The sequence below is a fragment of the Eucyclogobius newberryi genome, unplaced genomic scaffold (assembly GCF_026437365.1).
Source record: "Eucyclogobius newberryi isolate DKJ021-1_F unplaced genomic scaffold, fEucNew1.0.hap1 SCAF_13, whole genome shotgun sequence".
In the NCBI taxonomy this organism is placed as follows: Eukaryota; Metazoa; Chordata; class Actinopteri; order Gobiiformes; family Gobiidae; genus Eucyclogobius; species Eucyclogobius newberryi.
In genome coordinates, this window is record NW_027315757.1 from 34,400,135 (window position 1) to 34,422,549 (window position 22,415).

The 22,415-nt window shown below is 41.0% G+C and overlaps 2 protein-coding genes across 2 annotated transcripts; one reads left to right on the forward strand and one right to left on the reverse strand.

The window, feature by feature from the left end:
- Positions 1-2,283: 2,283 nt before the first annotated feature.
- LOC140358826 (MICAL-like protein 1) lies at positions 2,284-13,570 on the reverse strand. Its single transcript, XM_072443875.1, has 15 exons — positions 13,396-13,570; positions 8,500-8,548; positions 8,268-8,409; positions 7,003-7,073; positions 6,773-6,915; positions 6,143-6,347; positions 5,152-5,990; positions 4,198-4,729; positions 3,585-3,671; positions 3,387-3,513; positions 3,068-3,158; positions 2,933-3,006; positions 2,620-2,734; positions 2,499-2,545; positions 2,284-2,425 (listed from the first exon to the last, which is right to left on the reverse strand). Exons 1-15 carry the CDS (start codon positions 13,536-13,538, stop codon positions 2,331-2,333), a joined length of 2,760 nt encoding a protein of 919 aa, XP_072299976.1. The 5' UTR covers positions 13,539-13,570; the 3' UTR covers positions 2,284-2,330.
- Positions 13,571-14,692: 1,122 nt separating this feature from the next.
- Positions 14,693-22,196, forward strand: LOC140358702 (ADP-ribosylation factor-binding protein GGA1-like). The gene is made up of 17 exons (XM_072443720.1): positions 14,693-14,772; positions 15,476-15,560; positions 15,979-16,054; positions 16,149-16,247; positions 16,320-16,443; positions 16,515-16,615; positions 16,685-16,765; positions 17,155-17,292; positions 17,394-17,475; positions 17,715-17,828; positions 17,902-18,039; positions 18,119-18,186; positions 18,539-18,726; positions 20,667-20,890; positions 20,998-21,167; positions 21,247-21,357; positions 21,482-22,196. The coding sequence occupies exons 1-17, from the start codon at positions 14,730-14,732 to the stop codon at positions 21,590-21,592; spliced, it is 1,953 nt and encodes a 650-aa protein (XP_072299821.1). The 5' UTR covers positions 14,693-14,729; the 3' UTR covers positions 21,593-22,196.
- Positions 22,197-22,415: the final 219 nt, after the last annotated feature.

Sequence of the window (22,415 nt, forward strand, 5' to 3'; positions counted from 1 at the left end):
GAGATCACATTAAGGTTATGAGATCATATTAAGGTTATGAGATCACATTAAGGTTATGAGATCACATTAAGGTTATGAGATCATATTAAGGTTATGAGATCACATTAAGGTTATGAGATCACATTAAGGTTATGAGATCATATTAAGGTTTGATCACATTAAGGTTATGAGATCATATTAAGGTTATGAGATCACATTAAGGTTATGAGATCACATTAAGGTTATGAGATCATATTAAGGTTTGATCACATTAAGGTTATGAGATCATATTAAGGTTATGAGATCACATTAAGGTTATGAGATCATATTAAGGTTATGAGATCACATTAAGGTTATGAGATCACATTAAGGTTATGAGATCATATTAAGGTTATGAGATCACATTAAGGTTATGAGATCATATTAAGGTTTGATCACATTAAGGTTATGAGATCATATTAAGGTTATGAGATCATATTAAGGTTATGAGATCATATTAAGGTTTGATCACATTAAGGTTATGAGATCATATTAAGGTTATGAGATCACATTAAGGTTATGAGATCACATTAAGGTTATGAGATCACATTAAGGTTATGAGATCACATTAAGGTTATGAGATCATATTAAGGTTATGAGATCACATTAAGATTATGAGATCATATTAAGGTTTGATCACATTAAGGTTATGAGATCATATTAAGGTTATGAGATCATATTAAGGTTATGAGATCATATTAAGGTTTGATCACATTAAGGTTATGAGATCATATTAAGGTTATGAGATCACATTAAGGTTATGAGATCATATTAAGGTTATGAGATCACATTAAGGTTATGAGATCATATTAAGGTTATGAGATCATATTAAGGTTATGAGATCACATTAAGGTTATGAGATCATATTAAGGTTTGATCACATTAAGGTTATGAGATCATATTAAGGTTATGAGATCATATTAAGGTTTGATCACATTAAGGTTATGAGATCATATTAAGGTTATGAGATCATATTAAGGTTATGAGATCACATTAAGGTTATGAGATCACATTAAGGTTATGAGATCACATTAAGGTTATGAGATCATATTAAGGTTATGAGATCACATTAAGGTTATGAGATCACATTAAGGTTATGAGATCATATTAAGGTTATGAGATCACATTAAGGTTATGAGATCACATTAAGGTTATGAGATCATATTATGTTGTAGTTGATGACAGAGTTTAGTCAGTGGAAACTTAAAAAACCAGTTGGACCATAATCTTTTATTAGATTAGTCGGAACAAGGAAGTTAGTTCTTCATTTGCAGTAAATATAAAGTTGTGGTATTTAGATATATAAGATGTGTATGTTATATAGACTAAACTCCATCCATCCACCTTTACTTTAAGTATAAATATATTTCTCTTCATACTCCACCAGTAAAACAGGTTTGAAAAGGTAACAGACCTATTCATCCTCATCATTTATGTTATAATCTATGTTATAATCCTGTGGAAGAACAATATCACTTCTGTATAAAGCCATCCTGCAGAAATAATTGCAGACCCTGATTATAGAAGCCTTAAGTAATCCTGAGTACACTGCAGAATACAGAATACGAAATACAGAATACATGCTTTTGATTGGTCTTGGAGTTCATGAATGACAAGCTGCACATGAAGAACTTCCTCATTTGAATTCCTATCTAGAAACTGCACAGGTCAGATCAGGTCAGATCAGGTCAGGAAAAAGCGGTTAAAAGTGACAATGACTCAGGTTTGACTTTATTTGAAATACTTTAACCTTGTCGTCAGATAAAATGACTGCTGTAGTAAATTAGATCAGGCTCTTTCTGTGAGAACATCATGCATCATTCGTAGGAAACAATAAGTCTGGACACAGTTGTGGTCAGGAGGATGAGGTGAGGACCGATACATGTGAAATGAGGCCCTCTGCTGGTCAAAGAGAGAAGTACAGCACTCGGCACCACTTATGAAATGTGAATCTGTTGTTACATGAATGTGCTGCATGTAAATCATTTCTCTTAATGTCTTGTATGTTCAGTTAAGTCTACAGTAAACAATGAAATTAATCAGAATCAGAAAAAGCCTTTGTCAATGAACACAATTCACAAACATAGGAACTTTCTCTGTTGATTTGGTGCAACATAAAACAATGAACAATGATAAAACAACTTATATCAAATCAGAAAGGACATGCGTTAAGAAAAAATATTTAAATCTACAATAGGATAAAAATAAAAATAGGTTTACTATGTACACAAATCTTAGTTAGATTTACAGATGCAGAATAAAAATAAAAATGACGTCTGACAAAAATGTACCTCGTCTCTTTCATTTCTCTTTTACTCTGATTTCTTGTTTAGGATTTTAAAAACACTGCTTGTTTTAAACTTTCCCTTTGACTTCTTCAGTTCTTTTAACTCACATTTCTGGACGTCTGATGAAGATACAAAAAAAGACTGTAAACCACAACTGCTGCAAAAAGTAAAGCTGTTTAAACGAGGAAATACCTTTGTTTTTCACCAGAGTTTCCCACTTCACATCATTGTCTCTTTCTCTAAAGTCAGAAAACAGACACAGTCACATCGCGGCAATGAATCGAACCTGGGGTGTTGAAGTGGTTTGGGGCACCTCTGTACGTCGCGGTCCAGACTGCTGATGATCTGGTTCCTCTGCTCGATGATGTGGAGCAGCTCTTCCATCAGACGCTGCTCCCGCCGTCGCTCCGGCTCGCTCCACTCTCCCTCTGAAATCAATCAAGTCCACTGAGCCGTGTTTAAACCCTCTTCAACAGACAGAAAACACCCGACACCATCACATCTACGCTCATGTGCAGTGCCAAGAACACACCATCTCTCCAAACGTGCTTAAGGAAGAAATGATCATGAATGCGAACCTTTTCTGCCTAACAGTATTTGTGTAAAGATGTGATCAAACCTCTGACCTGGTCTATGAAGGAGACACCGGAGTTTGTACTCCACGTCCTCCTGTCGCTGCTCCAGCTCCTGCTGCTTCACGCTGGAAAGACACAAACGTTACTATTACTTTAACAAAGACGTGATCAGAACTTTGAACTTACAGGTGAACGAGCTCTTTGTCTTTCCGCTCGAGTGTGTGTCTCTGGTGGACAAGAGAGAACCAGTCCAGCAAGAGCTTTTCCTCTTCTTTATCTGAAAATTCCCACATTAAAGAAGTCACAGTCAAATCAAATGTTGACCTGGTTGTGCAATGAACTGAAACATTCATTACAATTTAACTCGATTAACTGAAGTAACCCTAACCCTATTAGAACACAATAATTACATTGGGTCAACTGACCAATACGATGTCAGGAGTTTAATTGTAAGATGCACAGTCTAAGACAAACATGTCCTTTTGCTTATATAGTGCAACTTAACTGTTTGTGCAGCGCCGTATGTCCCTCTCCAGCTCCACCCCCTTCTCCTCCAGAGCCTCCAGCTCTTTGGACACGTGTCCCATCTGCTGCTGCAGGTCTTCACTGGACGAGGGCTGGTCAGTCTGCACCTTCTCAACACATGAGTTCAAATCATTTGACTTGAGTGACTTTTAGAGGGCAAATACTGAAGCTGCTGCACCTTTCTCTTGATGAGGGGGAAGCCTTGTGTGGGACTGTGACACGGCAGCTCTTCTACAGCCTCAGACGGTTCCTCTTTGTTACCAGTCTGCAACAAGAAGCATATGTATTATTATGTCAAGGAACTAAAGTGGCTCATGGCAGAATGTTCCAATGATGCAAGGATAAGGTAAGGTAACTTTATTTGTACCCGAGGGTAGATTTGGTTGCAGGTAAAAAGAGTGGGCTGCTCACACACACATTGACATTGGATTGGCAGTTCCATCCCAGCACCAGCGTTTGTATACAGTCATTGTGTCTTTGGGCAGGACACTTAAACAGCCTGAGACTATGTAAGATAGTTTTGGCATCTTACATAGTCTCAGGCTGTTTAAGTTTGCTTAACAGTTGAAAATGGTAACAATCCGATGTGTTAACATGAAATGTATCTCAACCAAATAACCAAAATAGTATAAATAATTATGAGTGTCATGTATATTTAGTCAGAGCCAGAAGCTGGAAATTGGTGTATTTATTGTCTCTATATCTATATATTTACTTAATGTTACACTTTTGTGGAAAACTCTTGGTTTTTACATTTTTAATAATAATCTTGATGTGATCTTTTGCAGTACCTGAGTTGTCCATGGGGGGGCGTGTTCTTCTACATCAGATAACACTGCCACAGCTGCATCAGGAGTATTCTGAGCTCCTGCAGATGCTGAAGTTTGGTCCGGATCCTTAACTGTGTCAGTCATGTCACTCTCTTCATCATTTACATCTGTAACTCTCATATTCTCAGTGGGATTCTGTTGCGTGGCCTCGTCGTTTCTCTCCTGGTCAAAAGGGTTGGGGGCCGGGGTCCTGGGGGCCGGGGTCCTGGGTTTGTACCACACGCCCGACAGGCTGCTCACTGACTTGGATCTGAGCGGGTGAACCAGAGGTGGGGCAGGGGGCAGCTGGGTCCAGGGGCCGGGGTGAACGATCTTCAGCCACGGATGGTCAGTTCTGACCCGACAACTGCCTCTGGTCAGACCAGAGCCACTGGAGGAGGAGGAGGAGGAGGAGGAGGAGGAGGAGGAGGAGCAGGAGGAGGAGGAGGAGCAGGAGGAGGAGGAGCAGGAGGAGGAGGAGCAGGAGGAGGAGGAGCAGGAGGAGGAGGAGCAGGAGGAGGAGACATATGTGACAGATCCATTTCATAAACTACATGAATACACATGACAAATACATGGGCAATAAACATATGGTCAAACATGTATTTACAGTAAAAGGGTTTCACTGAATAAAATCCCTTTACCACAGTCGACCCGGAGCAGGGCGTGTCTCAAATACTCACTGGTGTGTTTCAGGAGCGGGGCCAGTGGTTTTGTCTGAAGCTGCTGCAGATTATGTGGGAGGAGGATAAACATGCTTTAGAAACACGTACAACTGAGGATAAGAATCTGACAGAATCTGATTTAGATTCATTCAAAAATGTAAACAATTGCATGTTGGAACAAATGTAAATGATTCAACATTTAAAATTGTGTCCTTTAGTATATGTTTTATTAACTGCAACACAAAAATACACTTTTGTTTACCTTGTTTACCAGTTGTGCCTGTGTTTCTGGACGACGTAGTCACAGGCGTGGTCACAGACGTGGTCACAGGCGTGGTCACAGACGTGGTCACAGACGTGGTCACAGGCGTGGTCACAGGCGTGGTCACAAGCGTGGTCACAGACGTGGTCACAGGCGTGGTCACAGACGTGGTCACAGACGTGGTCACAGACGTGGTCACAGGCGTGGTCACAAGCGTGGTCACAGGCGTGGTCACAGGCGTGGTCACAGACGTGGTCACAGACGTGGTCACAGGCGTGGTCACAGGCGTGGTCACAGGCGTGGTCACAGACGTGGTCACAGACGTGGTCACAGACGTGGTCACAGACGTGGTCACAGGCGTGGTCACAGACGTGGTCACAGGCGTGGTCACAGACGTGGTCACAGACGTGGTCACAGGCGTGGTCACAGGCGTGGTCACAGGCGTGGTCACAGACGTGGTCACAGACGTGGTCACAGGCGTGGTCACAGACGTGGTCACAGGCGTGGTCACAGGCGTGGTCACAGGCGTGGTCACAGACGTGGTCACAGGCGTGGTCACAGGCGTGGTCACAGGCGTGGTCACAGACGTGGTCACAGGCGTGGTCACAGACGTGGTCACAGGCGTGGTCACAGGCGTGGTCACAGGCGTGGTCACAGACGTGGTCACAGGCGTGGTCACAGGCGTGGTCACAGGCGTGGTCACAGACGTGGTCACAGGCGTGGTCACAGGCGTGGTCACAGGCGTGGTCACAGACGTGGTCACAGGCGTGGTCACAGGCGTGGTCACAGACGTGGTCACAGGCGTGGTCACAGGCGTGGTCACAGGCGTGGTCACAGGCGTGGTCATCCTTGGCCTGGACGCTGGTGCCGGGCCTCGTCCTCTCTCAGGTCCTCCTCCTGGAGCGATCCCAGCTTCATGTTTGACGCTCTCTGACTGTGTCAAAGTGTTTTTTACAACACAGTAAAATGCGACAGAAGAGCATCCTCCTCCATTACAAACCTGTTTGTCCGGTGTCTTTGTTGTCCCAGGGTAACGAGGGACAACAGGGTAACGAGGGACACTGCTGACGGCCAATCCGCTCAGAGACAGATATCCACATGAGTTTGTCTGTCTGTGTTTCACGTGGTGAGAGCAGAACAAGGAGTCAGCCGTGTTTCCTTTAGTGTAAGTTCCAGGGAGAAGGGAAAGATGGCAATGTCTGCACCTGGAAGACAAAACCAAGGCCATATTCATGTGCATATAACTGCATATAACTATAAGAGTGTTTACTTACCATTAGTATCAGTATTATTTAGTCTTATCCTAGCTATTTTTATTTTATTTTTTCATTTTATTTTAATTCATTTTATTTTATTTTTTCATTTCATTTTATTTTAATTCATTTTATTTATTTTTTTCCTCCATTCCCTATTAAGATATGAGTTTTGTTAATAAGAGTTTTTTGTTTTGTTTATAAGAATTCTTCTATTAAGAGTGTGTTTTAAACTTCCTGTAAGTCATCTGTCCTTTTCCTCTGTATCTCCTGCGTTGCAACAATGAAATTTCCCCATGTGTGGACAATAAAGGAACATCTGATCTTAAAACAGAATCCTTCTTTACAGTAGGAGAAAGAATATAAATGTAAATGACCTGAAGCAGTGTCGATGACAGACGTTCCCGTCCACCACTCGCCTCTGGATCAGGTGCACGTGCTTCAAACACACGGGACACGTCACTCCTGGGTTTGTGTCACATGAAGAATATTTTCCAGTGGATTCCAAATGAGTCGAGCTCTGAAAAAGCACGTTGTGTTGTAACCCGGCAACAAAGACACACGGAGGAGGAGAAACATCTGCGTTCAAACCATGTGTTAGAATTACTTTGGACTTCTCAGAACTTTTGGCAGAACTGTTCAAGACGGTGTCGCATAACGAGTCCAGACTGACGAGATCTGGTGGAAAACAAATCAAACTGTTCAAAAAACACACTTTCATTCTACAAAAGCACGAGAAGAACAAGCTGCATCACAATTCAAACATTTACCAATATAACCTATGTAATGCAGAGGGTTAGGCTGCTCCTGTCTGCTCCTGTCTGCTCCTGTCTCACTGCTCCTGTCTGCTCCTGTCTCACTGCTCCTGTCTCACTGCTCCTGTCTGCTCCTGTCTCACTGCTCCTGTCTGCTCCTGTCTCACTGCTCCTGTCTCACTGCTCCTGTCTCACTGCTCCTGTCTCACTGCTCCTGTCTGCTCCTGTCTCACTGCTCCTGTCTGCTCCTGTCTCACTGCTCCTGTCTCACTGCTCCTGTCTCACTGCTCCTGTCTGCTCCTGTCTCACTGCTCCTGTCTGCCTGCTCCTGAATTTTCTCATGATCAATAAATGCACTTTTATTAAAGACAGTGTTTGTTTTGGATCATGCAGCAAGTAATGAGTCTGCATGTTCTTCCCGTGTTACTGCATGTTCTCCCCGTGTTACTGCATGTTCTCCCTATGTTACTGCATGTTCTCCCCGTGTTACTGCATGTTCTCCCTATGTTACTGCATGTTCTCCCCGTGTTACTGCATGTTCTCCCCATGTTACTGTGGGTTCTCCCCGTGTTACTGTGGGTTCTCCCAGTGTTACTGCATGTTCTCCCCGTGTTACTGTGGGTTCTCTCAGGGTTCTCTCGGGGTTCTCTCGGGGTTCTCTCAGGGTTCTCTCGGGGTTCTCTCAGGGTTCTCTCGGGGTTCTCTCGGGGTTCTCTCAGGGTTCTCTCGGGGTTCTCTCGGGGTTCTCTCAGGGTTCTCTCGGGGTTCTCTCGGGGTTCTCTCACATGCATGTGTTGGGCAAAATTGGCCCCTCTAAATTGCTCCTAGTGAATGAATGTGAGAGACTGTTTGTGTGGTGTCTCTGTGATGAACTGGCCCCTGTCCAGAGTGAGCCCCGCCTAAGGCCCAAAGTCACTGGGATTGGCTCCAGGCTCCCACGACCCACAACGGGAACAAACGGTAGAAATGGGGGAAAAATAAGTAAAACTAGTTGCAGAAAGGTGGAGAAACTACTAAGAACAAAATTAAGAAAGTAAACAAATGCAAAGAAAATACATTAAAATGTGTTTCACTAGCGTTTAAAATAAATAACAATAAGTGACAGACAGTGATGTACCTATGGACTTCCTGTTGAAGAGGAAATAAAACTGAAAGACGCAGGTGATCACAGCCAAACGATCCGGCTCCAGGACTGATGCGATTTCTCCAGCCTCCAGGAGCACGGGAACTCCCAGCTGTGCCTCTGCCAGAGCGAAGGCCTCAAACACAGACACGGACCGTTCTGTTCTTGAATATTCACACAAACAAATAACAGTTCACAAAGTTCACAAACACTGGAGCCGACTCACCATTCTGGTGTTTTCACAAGCGTTTTCTTTGGAGAGCGAGCTGAAATCTCTAGTGAAAAAAGGACAGAACTCAACATAAATGTGTACGTTACATTACATACATTGTTGCTTTCATGGGTCACAATCAAAATTGTCCAAGAAACGACAGGTGTCTGTGGTATGCAGAGGTCACATGACGCCTCACGTCGTGACACGGGTCAGAGGTCAAGAGCAGATGACACAGAGGTGACTGATAAAGGTCAGTTTAGATTCAACCAGGGCAATGTGGAGATACACATCGAATTATGATCTCATTCCTGTTGCAACTGGCATTTTTTGTCAAAGTCACTAGTTTTCTGTAGAACGCAGCTCTGAACTCAAAGACACTTTCACCAACACAAACATTCTATTTGTCAGCCTCAAAAATGCAGGTGGATTTAACCAACCAAAGCAATGAGACGTGAACATTCAGAAGAGGCAGAGGACTAAGTTACCTCTTATATACCTCACAATGTAATAAAGATTCTTGCTTAAATGAAGTGTGATCAAATCCAAATCATCTTCGTCGCCCTCCCCTTGGTTCAAGATTAAGACTATAAGATCTTACCAAATTAAGGCATAAGATGGAGATATTGTCTTTTTTCAGCAGAGTAGACACATCAGACAACATGACATCTCCAGTAGCATAGATTGTATAAGAAGTGTAAGTATAAGAAGTGTAAGTGTAAGAAGTGTAAGTGTAAGAAGTGTAAGTATAAGAAGTGTAAGTGTAAGAAGTGTAAGTGTAAGAAGTGTAAGTATAAGAAGTGTAAGTATAAGAAGTGTAAGTGTAAGAAGTGTAAGTATAAGAAGTGTAAGTGTAAGAAGTGTAAGTATAAGAAGTGTAAGTGTAAGAAGTGTAAGTATAAGAAGTGTAAGTATAAGAAATGTAAGTGTAAGAAGTGTAAGTATAAGAAGTGTAAGTGTAAGAAGTGTAAGTGTAAGAAGTGTAAGTATAAGAAGTGTAAGTATAAGAAGTGTAAGTGTAAGAAGTGTAAGTATAAGAAGTGTAAGTGTAAGAAGTGTAAGTATAAGAAGTGTAAGTATAAGAAGTGTAAGTGTAAGAAGTGTAAGTATAAGAAGTGTAAGTATAAGAAATGTAAGTATAAGAAGTGTAAGTGTAAGAAGTGTAAGTGTAAGAAGTGTAAGTGTAAGAAGTGTAAGTATAAGAAGTGTAAGTATAAGAAGTGTAAGTGTAAGAAGTGTAAGTATAAGAAGTGTAAGTGTAAGAAGTGTAAGTGTAAGAAGTGTAAGTGTAAGAAGTGTAAGTGTAAGAAGTGTAAGTATAAGAAGTGTAAGTATAAGAAGTGTAAGTGTAAGAAGTGTAAGTGTAAGAAGTGTAAGTGTAAGAAGTGTAAGTATAAGAAGTGTAAGTATAAGAAATGTAAGTGTAAGAAGTGTAAGTATAAGAAGTGTAAGTATAAGAAATGTAAGTGTAAGAAGTGTAAGTGTAAGAAGTGTAAGTGTAAGAAGTGTAAGTATAAGAAGTGTAAGTGTAAGAAGTGTAAGTATAAGAAGTGTAAGTGTAAGAAGTGTAAGTGTAAGAAGTGTAAGTGTAAGAAGTGTAAGTGTAAGAAGTGTAAGTGTAAGAAGTGTAAGTGTAAGAAGTGTAAGTATAAGAAGTGTAAGTATAAGAAGTGTAAGTATAAGAAGTGTAAGTATAAGAAGTGTAAGTATAAGAAGTGTAAGTGTAAGAAGTGTAAGTATAAGAAGTGTAAGTGTAAGAAGTGTAAGTATAAGAAGTGTAAGTATAAGAAGTGTAAGTATAATAAGTGTAAGTATAAGAAGTGTAAGTGTAAGAAGTGTAAGTGTAAGAAGTGTAAGTGTAAGAAGTGTAAGTGTAAGAAGTGTAAGTGTAAGAAGTGTAAGTATAAGAAGTGTAAGTATAAGAAGTGTAAGTGTAAGAAGTGTAAGTATAAGAAGTGTAAGTATAAGAAGTGTAAGTGTAAGAAGTGTAAGTATAAGAAGTGTAAGTGTAAGAAGTGTAAGTATAAGAAGTGTAAGTATAAGAAGTGTAAGTATAATAAGTGTAAGTATAAGAAGTGTAAGTGTAAGAAGTGTAAGTGTAAGAAGTGTAAGTGTAAGAAGTGTAAGTGTAAGAAGTGTAAGTGTAAGAAGTGTAAGTATAAGAAGTGTAAGTATAAGAAGTGTAAGTGTAAGAAGTGTAAGTATAAGAAGTGTAAGTATAAGAAATGTAAGTATAAGAAGTGTAAGTGTAAGAAGTGTAAGTGTAAGAAGTGTAAGTGTAAGAAGTGTAAGTGTAAGAAGTGTAAGTATAAGAAGTGTAAGTGTAAGAAGTGTAAGTATAAGAAGTGTAAGTGTAAGAAGTGTAAGTATAAGAAGTGTAAGTATAAGAAGTGTAAGTATAAGAAGTGTAAGTGTAAGAAGTGTAAGTATAAGAAGTGTAAGTATAAGAAATGTAAGTATAAGAAGTGTAAGTGTAAGAAGTGTAAGTGTAAGAAGTGTAAGTGTAAGAAGTGTAAGTATAAGAAGTGTAAGTATAAGAAGTGTAAGTGTAAGAAGTGTAAGTATAAGAAGTGTAAGTGTAAGAAGTGTAAGTGTAAGAAGTGTAAGTGTAAGAAGTGTAAGTATAAGAAGTGTAAGTATAAGAAGTGTAAGTGTAAGAAGTGTAAGTATAAGAAGTGTAAGTATAAGAAATGTAAGTATAAGAAGTGTAAGTGTAAGAAGTGTAAGTGTAAGAAGTGTAAGTGTAAGAAGTGTAAGTGTAAGAAGTGTAAGTATAAGAAGTGTAAGTATAAGAAGTGTAAGTGTAAGAAGTGTAAGTATAAGAAGTGTAAGTGTAAGAAGTGTAAGTGTAAGAAGTGTAAGTATAAGAAGTGTAAGTATAAGAAATGTAAGTGTAAGAAGTGTAAGTGTAAGAAGTGTAAGTATAAGAAGTGTAAGTATAAGAAGTGTAAGTGTAAGAAGTGTAAGTGTAAGAAGTGTAAGTATAAGAAGTGTAAGTATAAGAAGTGTAAGTATAAGAAGTGTAAGTGTAAGAAGTGTAAGTATAAGAAGTGTAAGTATAAGAAGTGTAAGTGTAAGAAGTGTAAGTATAAGAAGTGTAAGTATAAGAAGTGTAAGTATAATAAGTGTAAGTATAAGAAGTGTAAGTGTAAGAAGTGTAAGTGTAAGAAGTGTAAGTATAAGAAGTGTAAGTATAAGAAGTGTAAGTGTAAGAAGTGTAAGTATAAGAAGTGTAAGTATAAGAAGTGTAAGTATAAGAAGTGTAAGTATAAGAAGTGTAAGTGTAAGAAGTGTAAGTATAAGAAGTGTAAGTATAAGAAGTGTAAGTGTAAGAAGTGTAAGTATAAGAAGTGTAAGTATAAGAAGTGTAAGTATAAGAAGTGTAAGTATAAGAAGTATAAGTATAAGAAGTGTAAGTGTAAGAAGTGTAAGTATAAGAAGTGTAAGTATAAGAAGTGTAAGTGTAAGAAGTGTAAGTATAAGAAGTGTAAGTATAAGAAGTGTAAGTATAAGAAGTGTAAGTATAAGAAGTGTAAGTGTAAGAAGTGTAAGTATAAGAAGTGTAAGTATAAGAAGTGTAAGTATAAGAAGTGTAAGTATAAGAAGTGTAAGTGTAAGAAGTGTAAGTGTAAGAAGTGTAAGTGTAAGAAGTGTAAGTGTAAGTATAAGAAGTATAAGTATAAGAAGTGTAAGTGTAAGAAGTGTAAGTGTAAGAAGTGTAAGTATAAGAAGTGTAAGTGTAAGAAGTGTAAGTGTAAGAAGTGTAAGTATAAGAAGTATAAGTATAAGAAGTGTAAGTGTAAGAAGTGTAAGTGTAAGAAGTGTAAGTATAAGAAGTGTAAGTGTAAGAAGTGTAAGTATAAGAAGTGTAAGTATAAGAAGTGTAAGTATAAGAAGTGTAAGTGTAAGAAGTGTAAGTGTAAGAAGTGTAAGTATAAGAAGTGTAAGTGTAAGAAGTGTAAGTATAAGAAGTGTAAGTGTAAGAAGTGTAAGTGTAAGAAGTGTAAGTATAAGAAGTGTAAGTGTAAGAAGTGTAAGTATAAGAAGTGTAAGTGTAAGAAGTGTAAGTATAAGAAGTGTAAGTATAAGAAGTGTAAGTATAAGAAGTGTAAGTGTAAGAAGTGTAAGTGTAAGAAGTGTAAGTATAAGAAGTGTAAGTATAAGAAGTGTAAGTATAAGAAGTGTAAGTGTAAGAAGTGTAAGTGTAAGAAGTGTAAGTGTAAGAAGTGTAAGTATAAGAAGTGTAAGTGTAAGAAGTGTAAGTATAAGAAGTGTAAGTGTAAGAAGTGTAAGTGTAAGAAGTGTAAGTATAAGAAGTGTAAGTGTAAGAAGTGTAAGTGTAAGAAGTGTAAGTATAAGAAGTGTAAGTGTAAGAAGTGTAAGTATAAGAAGTGTAAGTGTAAGAAGTGTAAGTATAAGAAGTGTAAGTGTAAGAAGTGTAAGTGTAAGAAGTGTAAGTATAAGAAGTGTAAGTGTAAGAAGTGTAAGTATAAGAAGTGTAAGTGTAAGAAGTGTAAGTATAAGAAGTGTAAGTGTAAGAAGTGTAAGTGTAAGAAGTGTAAGTGTAAGAAGTGTAAGTATAAGAAGTGTAAGTGTAAGAAGTGTAAGTGTAAGAAGTGTAAGTATAAGAAGTGTAAGTGTAAGAAGTGTAAGTATAAGAAGTGTAAGTGTAAGAAGTGTAAGTATAAGAAGTGTAAGTGTAAGAAGTGTAAGTATAAGAAGTGTAAGTATAAGAAGTGTAAGTATAAGAAGTGTAAGTATAAGAAGTGTAAGTGTAAGAAGTGTAAGTGTAAGAAGTGTAAGTATAAGAAGTGTAAGTGTAAGAAGTGTAAGTGTAAGAAGTGTAAGTATAAGAAGTGTAAGTATAAGAAGTGTAAGTGTAAGAAGTGTAAGTATAAGAAGTGTTCTCACATGAGCTCAGGCTTGTGTCTGTGGATGATGGCACAGAAGGCGAGTCCACTCTTGAAGGAGCTTGACCAGTCCTTCACCTCCACGTTGGAGTATCCAGCACATGTGACGCGGCACCACTCCTGCAGAACCTTTGGGGACGTCATCTCTGTTTGTCCACGAGCGGCTGGTCTGCAGGAGATTAAGAGATTAAAAAAAACAACGTGTTTTTTAGCGCAGGAAACAGGAAGCGACTCTCTTTGACCTGACTTTGAAAGCACCGTTTCTGCAGCCCACTATTGGAGTTCTCCCGAGACTCGTGCATTCGTCATTCTCTGTCTGGAACCGTCAGTTGGCTTCTCTCTCCTCTCCTCTCCTCTCCTCTCCTCTCCTCTCCTCTCCTCTCCTCTCCTCTCCTCTCCTCTCCTCTCCTCTCCTCTCCCCTCCCCTCCCCTCCCCTCCCCTCCCCTCCCCTCTCCTCTCCTCTCCTCTCCTCTCCTCTCTTCTCTTCTCTTCTCTTCTCTTCTCCTCTCTCTTCTCTCTCTTCTCTCTTCTCTCTTCTCTCTTCTCTCTTCTCTCTTCTCTTCTCTCTCTTCTCTCTCTTCTCTTCTCTTCTCTCTCTTCTCTTCTCTCTTCTCTCTTCTCTCTTCTCTCTTCTCTCCTCTCTCTTCTCTCTTCTCTCTTCTCTCTTCTCTCTTCTCTCTTCTCTCTTCTCTCTTCTCTTCTCTCTCTCCGCGTTTTGTTCCGTTCACAAAAGTCTGAAGCGTTTGGCCCGCGCACGTCTCCAAAAGTGAAACCGCTGCAAATCCCACGCTTCTTGAGCTTCCGAAAAGTCCAGGCGTTGCATCCTTTGTGAAGCCCGTTTGGAAGTCCCCCACGATAATTGGGGGACAAAGTTTGCGTTAATTTAAGTCACGTTCCGTTACTTCGCCATCATCACGTTACCGCTGTGAGTGACGTGCGCACTGTCTGTCGCCAGGGGGAGACCGAGAGCCGCCAGCGATCGCTATAATTAGGCGGAGCTGGTTTCTAATTACAGGTCAAGCTTCTTTTCCTGCATATTCATATTCTATTGTACACTGTGCCTTTTCCATGAGCATCAGTCTCACTTTGCAAGCGTTTATTTCACCATGTTATTGATTTGTACATTTAAAAATCATAATTGGACCCCTAAATGAAATGACAAAACAATGCGGGGTTTGACAGTGAAAACACGCGCGAATTGTTCCATCAAAAACCGCAAAAAAAGACCAAAAATAATAAGCTGTTGTCAAACGCGCCTCCTCACGCGCTTGTACACGTGCGCGTGCGTCTGCTCTCGCGAGACTTCACGCGGCCACATAGATCTCGCAGTGACGATGGCTGCGCCGCCCGACGAGGAGAGTTTGGAGTCTCGAATCAGTGAGTTTCTCCCTGGTTTGCTCCGTGCCATTGTCGTAGACGCGCGCGGACAGGTGTAAACGAAACACGCCGTGACGGACCGCGCGGAGGTGACACGTCCGCGCCGCCAAATGTCCCGTATTCTGCCGTCACGGAGCGGGATGCTAAGCTAGCTCCGGAGCTACTGTGGCTGCCAGCTGTCAACACGGCAAACACACGGCACGACCACACGTAGCTTTAGCGCGCTAGCACCGCTGCCCGTGGACGAAGTGACATGTGTTTTGACCCTAATGCGAAAGTAAGATGGAAATGTGATGTTTGTGCTCCAGAAAGTTCAAGGCAAGTCGAGCATACATTACGAACAGGAACGTGAAGCTAGCGTTAGCCTCTGCGCGGTGCTCGGTGAGTCGCTTGGCTCGTGTGTCACAGTCTGGATGCATGTTTTATTTTAATTAAATGCATGTTTTTAAATGAGAAATCACCTGCTCAGTCGGTCTGTCTCGAGCAGCCCACGTTGCCCTGTCGTAAGATGCTGATGAGCTGTTGAGATTCTGATGTCGTGGCTTCAGGTTGGAGGGTGAAATGTGGAGAAAACCTGACGGTTTAAAGTGTTTATCCTGTGTAAATGTGGGCTTGACCCATGTGTGTCAATCAAGTGAGCCACGTGCCATCGTGGTGGTGTTGTTATAGATTTGATTTTACACTCTTCATTTAACTTTTACAGATCGAGCAACAAACCCACTGAACCGGGACACGGACTGGAGCAGCATCAATGCCTTTTGTGATAAACTCAACAATGATCTGGAGGGGTGAGTTCAAGAAATGATCTTTTGTTTTGTTTTTAAACCTAGATTTTTATTCTCATTGGGCTCAGTCTCAATTTTCAATACAATGTTATTTTGGTCTTCGTGGAAACAAAATGCATGTCAATATAAATTTCCTGAACATACAGACTTGCTACATTACAGACTTTAATCAGTGCCATAAACACAGGTGTTTAGTCATATCATCTATTAACATTTTATCATTGCACAGCCCTAATTCACATGCTGTAGCTATGCTTTTTTTTTAGTTTACCTTTGTGACAACCAATGCCCCCCTTTCTGTTGCAACTCTAGGCACAAAACTTGTTGGAAAATTAACAGTTTGTTGCTTTGTCTTTCCAAAACTGGGGCGCCCTGTATTTCAATGCCACGTTTAGTATTAATAGTATTGTGTCCACTTTAGTCCACAGTTGGCCACCAGGCTTCTGGCCCATAAGGTCCAGTCTCCACAAGAATGGGAGGCAATGCAGGCTCTGCTGGTTTGTCCTTTTTCTTTTTACCCTTAAGAATTGAGCCTAACATAATTCCTGTAACATACATTTTTTTTACATGCTGTGATTTATTTCTTTGTAGGTGCTCGAGACCTGTATGAAAACTTGTGGCAAAAGGTTTCACAGTGAAGTGGGCAAGTTTCGTTTTCTAAATGAGCTCATCAAAGTAGTTTCTCCAAAGGTATTCTAATGTTCTATTCTTTTCTTTGTGTATCTGCTATATTTCTAACGTCTTCCATTTCTTTCATCTTAGTACCTTGGCTCACGGTCGCCAGAACCGGTCAAAAAGAAGGTCTTGGAGTTGATCTTTAGTTGGACGTTAGCGTTGCCTGATGAGGCAAAAATAACAGATGCTTATCAAATGTTGAAAAAACAAGGTTGGTGACGGTCAAGAGACTTCAAATGTATTTGATCCCGCACGTGTGCTTCACATGTTCTCTTTGACCAGGTATTATAAAACAAGATCCTGAGCTCCCGCCCGACATGCTGCTGAGTCTACCTCCTCCCAGGCCCAAAAACACCATTTTTGAAGATGAAGAAAAATCCAAAGTAAGCACAGCTTCATTTTCTAAAATACACTTTATTTCAAACTTGATAAAAGACATTTTCTTTCCCCAGATGCTTTCTCGTCTGCTGAACAGCTCTCACCCTGAAGACTTAAAAGCTGCTAATAAGCTTATAAAAGAAATGGTCCAAGAGGTAGTTCCATTTTTTGCATTATTTTAACTTTTTTGACTGAATGACCAAAGGATAAACTTATTAGAAGACACTAATTCACATTCATCCACATTGTGGGACATATCAAAACTCCTCTTGTAAATGACATTCCTTTTTACCATGAAGTTAAATGCCAGAATGTGCCACTTTTGGTCAGGAGCAGACGCTGAAGGAGGAAGTGGGTGAGCTGCCCTGAGGCTTTGGCCAGTGAGTAATGGCCATGTCTCAGAATAGCTTAAAGACACTTGGAGACTTCAAATCTATGTAAAATCTGCCTCTTCTGTAGCCAATAGCTGAATACTTAATATTCTGTTTTATACTTTTACCCAAGTCTTTGTCTTTTGTCTTTTTATTTTCATTTACAATGTCAGGATCAGCGAAGGACAGAGAAAGTATCCAAGCGAGTCAATGCGATTCAGGAGGTGAACGGGAGTGTGGCTCTTCTCACTCAACTCTTACAAGAATACGACAACACGAGCAGCTCTCCGAGCAACGCTGAACTTCTGCAGGTGAACCACCAAATATATTATAACCAAATATTCAAACATCGAGCCCTCTCACGAAGCGGTCCATCTCACACTTTGTTTTATTTGTGCTTTTGTGCATTAAGGATTTGTACCAGCGCTGTGAAAAAATGAGACCTACTCTGTTTAGACTGGCCAGTGACACAGAAGACAGTGACGAGGCTTTAGGTGAGATTAAAGGGATTTTGGATCTGGCAACCCCTGTGTCAAAGCAGAATGTATTTGGTGCAGTTTCTTGAAAGACACTTCTAATAAGGCCAAATGACCACGGGAGCGTCCTTCATTTGTCTACACATTGAACTGAAGCTTTATAGATCCCAGACATCTCTTTTGTAAATCAATTCAAGCTAATTTGGCACTTTCTTTCATTAGAATTGATTTTTCTTTTGTTTTATTTTCTCTGACAGCTGAGATCCTGCAGGCAAACGATAATCTGACTCAAGTTATTAACCTTTACAAGCAGCAGGTGAAGGGGGAGATTGTCAATGGGAACACTACAACCAGCACACAGAAGCAAACTGGTGAGAATAAAGCAAACATTGTCCATTTGAATGATTTTAAAACGTATTCTAAACAAGTCGTGTCTTGCTTCAGGAGGAACGGCTCTGTTAGATCTGTGCGGACTGGACGCATCGCCTCAGTCTCCCCCAGAATTCCGCCCTCCAGAGAGCCTGGTCGCCCCCTCTCAGGAGATGAAGCTCAGTCTCCTTGACGATGAGCTCATGTCTCTAGGTAAGAGCGCCACACCACCTTTTTTTATCTTCATCCTCTCTGGGAAATGAGTTTAATTAAGACGCTCTTGATCGAACAGGTTTAAGTGAAGCCACGTCCAATCCCGCCTCGCAACCCGACGACTCGACTGCGTGGGACTCATTCCAGGTGAAGGACAAACATCATTCAGACAATTGTGTTTGTTTTATTGTTTCATTTCAGATCCCCATGTGTTATTTCTGTAGCAATAACCGGTTTGTTCCACTTAAAACGACACAATTACAGTTATTCTGCCACAAAATATCCAATTCTATGTAATCAGAGTTTACACCTCTGAGATGACCGAGTTGAGAGTTCACTTCATATTTCCGTCTTCTCTGAAATGTCAGTGACCCCGGAGGTGTCTGAGAAATTGCAATTGGATATTATATGCACAGTTTCCTAGAAGAATGAGCAGAAAAGGCACAAGGGTAATTCAGTTTAGTCTTAATGAATGACGTCTCTTGCCTGGTGCTTTCAGTCCTCAGAGAGCGTGGAGGCCGATATCCCAGCAGCCCCCAGTCTCCTGCTGAGCCCTGACCCCGCGGGCTCCTCCCTCAGCCGCTCCAGCACCTCCACCCCGGGGAACTCCGCCTTAGACGAGCTGGACCTGTTGGGAAAGACTTTACTGCAGCAGTCGTTGCCTCTGGAGGGGCCACACGTGAAATGGTGAGGAACTGAACTGCATCGTTTCATTCTGGTCTTTCACGTTCTGGTTTTCTTTGGGCGACTGGAGCTGGAGAATGTCACTAACGGGAGAGTTGAAAGTTTGAGTCGTAAAGCGGCTGTTCACGGCAGGATTTTGGTGATGAAATGAAAGATTTGGGGGAAAATCTTGTGGGTCGTAGGTTTCACAGCGAGAGGCCAAAGACCAACTCAGAACTGTTGTACGACCAAATACGAGCTGCGATTTATATCAAATCTGTGATATTTTAGAATCTTGGTGACAGAGTGAGCCCTCCTGTTGCTGCGGCGACGATCAGTTTGTGTAAAACATGAAAACAAAAGCTCTCCTAAAAGTGGAGCGGAGGAGCTGTAAACGTTACACTTAGTCATTTAGACACTACTACCAAGGCAAAAACACTGCTAGCATGTTGCACTAGCCTCGGCTAACTGGTAAAACTGACTTCAGACCGAGCAGAGATGTTCACCTAGAAAAACGTGAACCATCGCTCTGTCCTGTCTTATGACTTAACGTCCCCTCGTCTTGTGACATCTGTAAATCTTATAAGACGAGTGAACCTCTTCCCCTCCAAAAGCATTGCCAAAGGGCAGTGCCCTGAGATGTGGGATGGACATTTTCATTTACTACAGGACATTTACAAGACTTTTATGGTGTTGCATTTTTTTAGGCTATTGTATTTTTTTCGAATACTGTAAATTGTATTATACATGTATAAAACATGTACTATATTTAGGCCAATTATATGTATTATTTGGCACACGAATAGGCCTCGGTCTAATCCAGCAACAATCTCTATGGCAACACTCTGAGATCACTGTGTTGTACTGATGCACTCAAATGCATTTTTAAGAAATATTGTGCACTGTGTATTTTAAAATAAGGCTCAAATATATTCTAAAATATTAAGTTGGAACACATTATACCCTTAAACATTTGTGGAAGAAAGTTTGAATAAAACATTTGAAAGACAAATGTTTTATTTGGCTCAGTTTAGCTAGAGATGGACTGTATAATATAATACAATATGATCACTTTTCCTCTAATAATTTCCTCTTATTTTGATTATTTCTATAATGGCTTACCGCGAGCCGTAACGTCTCTAATGTTCTGAAACTCTAGTGGTGTCGTCCTCCTCAGACTCTGGTTCTCGTCCTTTAAACTTCTCACACTAAAGTGATTTGGAGTAAATGTGTTTGAACTGATCGTTAAGGAGGAAAACTAGTCAAATGTCTGCAGAGTTAACGCTGCAGAGTAACTCTCACATGACCGAGGTGTAAAATCTCAGACTGATATTGGGGCTTTTGGACTGAAATGGCCCAAGTCGTTGTTTGGCTCAGTGTTTCGCTGCTGCAACAGTTTGATTTAGTTTCATTCCTGTCGATCAGAAATATTTTACAGCCAAAAACACAAACATTTGTGCTCCAGAGAAACACTGTAAAGTAAAATATCAACTTTTATCTTCACAAAAGTTACTTCAACCGTCTGTGCTCTAAACACACATTAATATATGATTTATTACTTTGTTTCACCCTTTTTAATCCAATGTCTGTCAAAGTATGGGGCCCAATGCAAGGGCTGCCATGACTTTCACTTCAGGGCCCTGAACACACTGCAGTGTTCAGGGCCTCACTTCAGGGCCCCACACCGCTCCAGCAGAACGTCTATTTGTCTGTGGCAAAATATGAATCATTTTAGATTAAACTGTACAATACACGTTGTGTTGTACACTTTATTACAGGGTCAACAAAGGAAATGACTCGATTATAATTCAGTTGTGGAATTATTGTGGTGGTGGTGGTTCTTCAAAGTCATTTGTCATGTACTTTGTCATGTACTTTGTCATGTACTTTGTCATGTACTTTGTCATGTACTTTGTCATGTACTTTGTCATGTACTTTGACTAAAGTGCTTCTCACTCCGTCAGGGACCGGCAGCAGGTCAAACCGACCCTGAGAGACCTGCAGAAGTCCAGCCTCAGTCCTGGCCTCATCCCAGCGTTCCCCTCTGAACCAGTCGCTCACTGTCCTGCAGCGTCTCTCCTGGACATGTCCCCAACACACGCTGAAGCCCCGCCCACTCATGTACAGAGCACGCCCCCTCAAGTCCCTCTCACTGATGTTTTTGTACCTCTAGAATCTATTAAACCCAGTGAGTATTTGTCTTTCATTTGACTCTCTGGTGTTTCTTGGATTAACCCCTCGTTGCTCCTCCTCCTCCTCCTCCTCCTCCTCCTCCTCCTCCTCCTCCTCCTCCAGGCAGCCTGTTGCCCGTGACCGTGTTCGACGGACACAGTTTGCGGGTTCTATTCCACTTTGCCCAGAACCACCCTCCGTCTCGTCCCGACGTGTTGGTGGTGATCATCTCCATGCTGTCGTCCGCGCCTTCCCCCGTCTCAAAGATCGACTTTGACGTCCACGCTCCAAAGGTCAGGGGGCAACGGTCCAAAGGGAACCTTTCATTTGTCAGAACGAGCGCGTCACGTTTTGTTTTGTTCCGTTTCTCAGTCCATGGCCGTGAAGCTCCAGCCGCCGACGGGGACAGAGCTCCCGGCGTTTAACCCGATCCTTCCTCCCGCTGCGGTCACACAGATCTTACTGCTGGACAACCCCAACAAGGTACGCAGAGTCTTCTTTAAGAAGCTTTGAATCAGCTGGTGAGAGTGCGTCTGGGACTGTTTTCCCTCCGGGTTTGTACGTGTGTTGAGCAGTGAGTGTAAAGCGTGTTTGTCTTGTGTTGCAGGAGAAGGTGCAGCTGCAGTACACACTGGCCTTCACTCTGGGGGAGCAGCAGCACAGGGAGAGCGGCACTTTAGAACAATTTCCCCCTCCGGACACGTGGGAGAACCTATAGCACTAAACGCCCTGAACTGACAGACTTTCTACTTCCCCTTCAAACAATTCTACTCCGAATACGACTCTTCTTTTTGAATTGAATGCGTTATCTCCTCCTCATTGTGTCGTGTCTCGCTCTTGTCTGCTGTACGTGCTGCTTCCACTTTATCCTATGTCATGACGGGTAAATCATTAGGTGTGCTTCATTTTAGGATTATTTTGTTTGTCATTCCATGTTTGAGACGCATGCTCAGCACTATTGATCGATTATGTCAAGCAAGGTCACCTTCGAACGAGATTATAAATGTGCAATTCTTGCCCAAACTGGAGCATTTACTGTATCATCAGCCGGATGTGCCTCTTTTGCAGAACTTCTCATTCATTTTTATTTGTTACATGTCCACGATTCTATTCGATTGCTTTATATTGTTGGCATAATATTCATTTTAACAGACGGATGAGTGACAGATTGTTTTGCATGTCAGCCATGTTGGATTCACACTCCTCTGCACTGGACGTCTCTGCTCTGTAAATAACGGACATTATGTGGAACATTGTGAATGGATCATGTTTGGAAGGACAAATAAGCATTTATCCTGTTCAAAATGTTAATTTAAATGTGAAGAAATAAACTATTTCAATTTGGGACTAAATTGTTTAAGACTTCAGGTCATGTTTTCCTTAAACTATTTAACTTTAGTGCTAGAATTAAATGTTTAATTTTAAAATCTATAATAGATTAACTTACGCCACCTACTGGCCATTTGTCGTAGGTTCAGTGACTCGTGTAGTTTATGAACTCAAAGTTTCACACATAATGGGCCTTTAACTTTGAATAGAAT

Coding starts and splice junctions, on each gene's coding strand:
- LOC140358826 (XM_072443875.1), bottom strand. CDS start 13,538: ATGACGTCCCCAAAGGTTCTGCAGGAGTGGTGCCGCGTCACATGTGCT. Junction 5,991..6,142: donor CAAAGACACCGGACAAACAG/GTTTGTAATGGA, acceptor GTCCAGGCCAAG/GATGACCACGCCTGTGACCA. Junction 3,159..3,386: donor CATACGGCGCTGCACAAACA/GTTAAGTTGCAC, acceptor GGGAATTTTCAG/ATAAAGAAGAGGAAAAGCTC.
- LOC140358702 (XM_072443720.1), top strand. CDS start 14,730: ATGGCTGCGCCGCCCGACGAGGAGAGTTTGGAGTCTCGAATCA. Junction 16,616..16,684: donor AAGATGAAGAAAAATCCAAA/GTAAGCACAGCT, acceptor TTCTTTCCCCAG/ATGCTTTCTCGTCTGCTGAA. Junction 20,891..20,997: donor TCTAGAATCTATTAAACCCA/GTGAGTATTTGT, acceptor CTCCTCCTCCAG/GCAGCCTGTTGCCCGTGACC.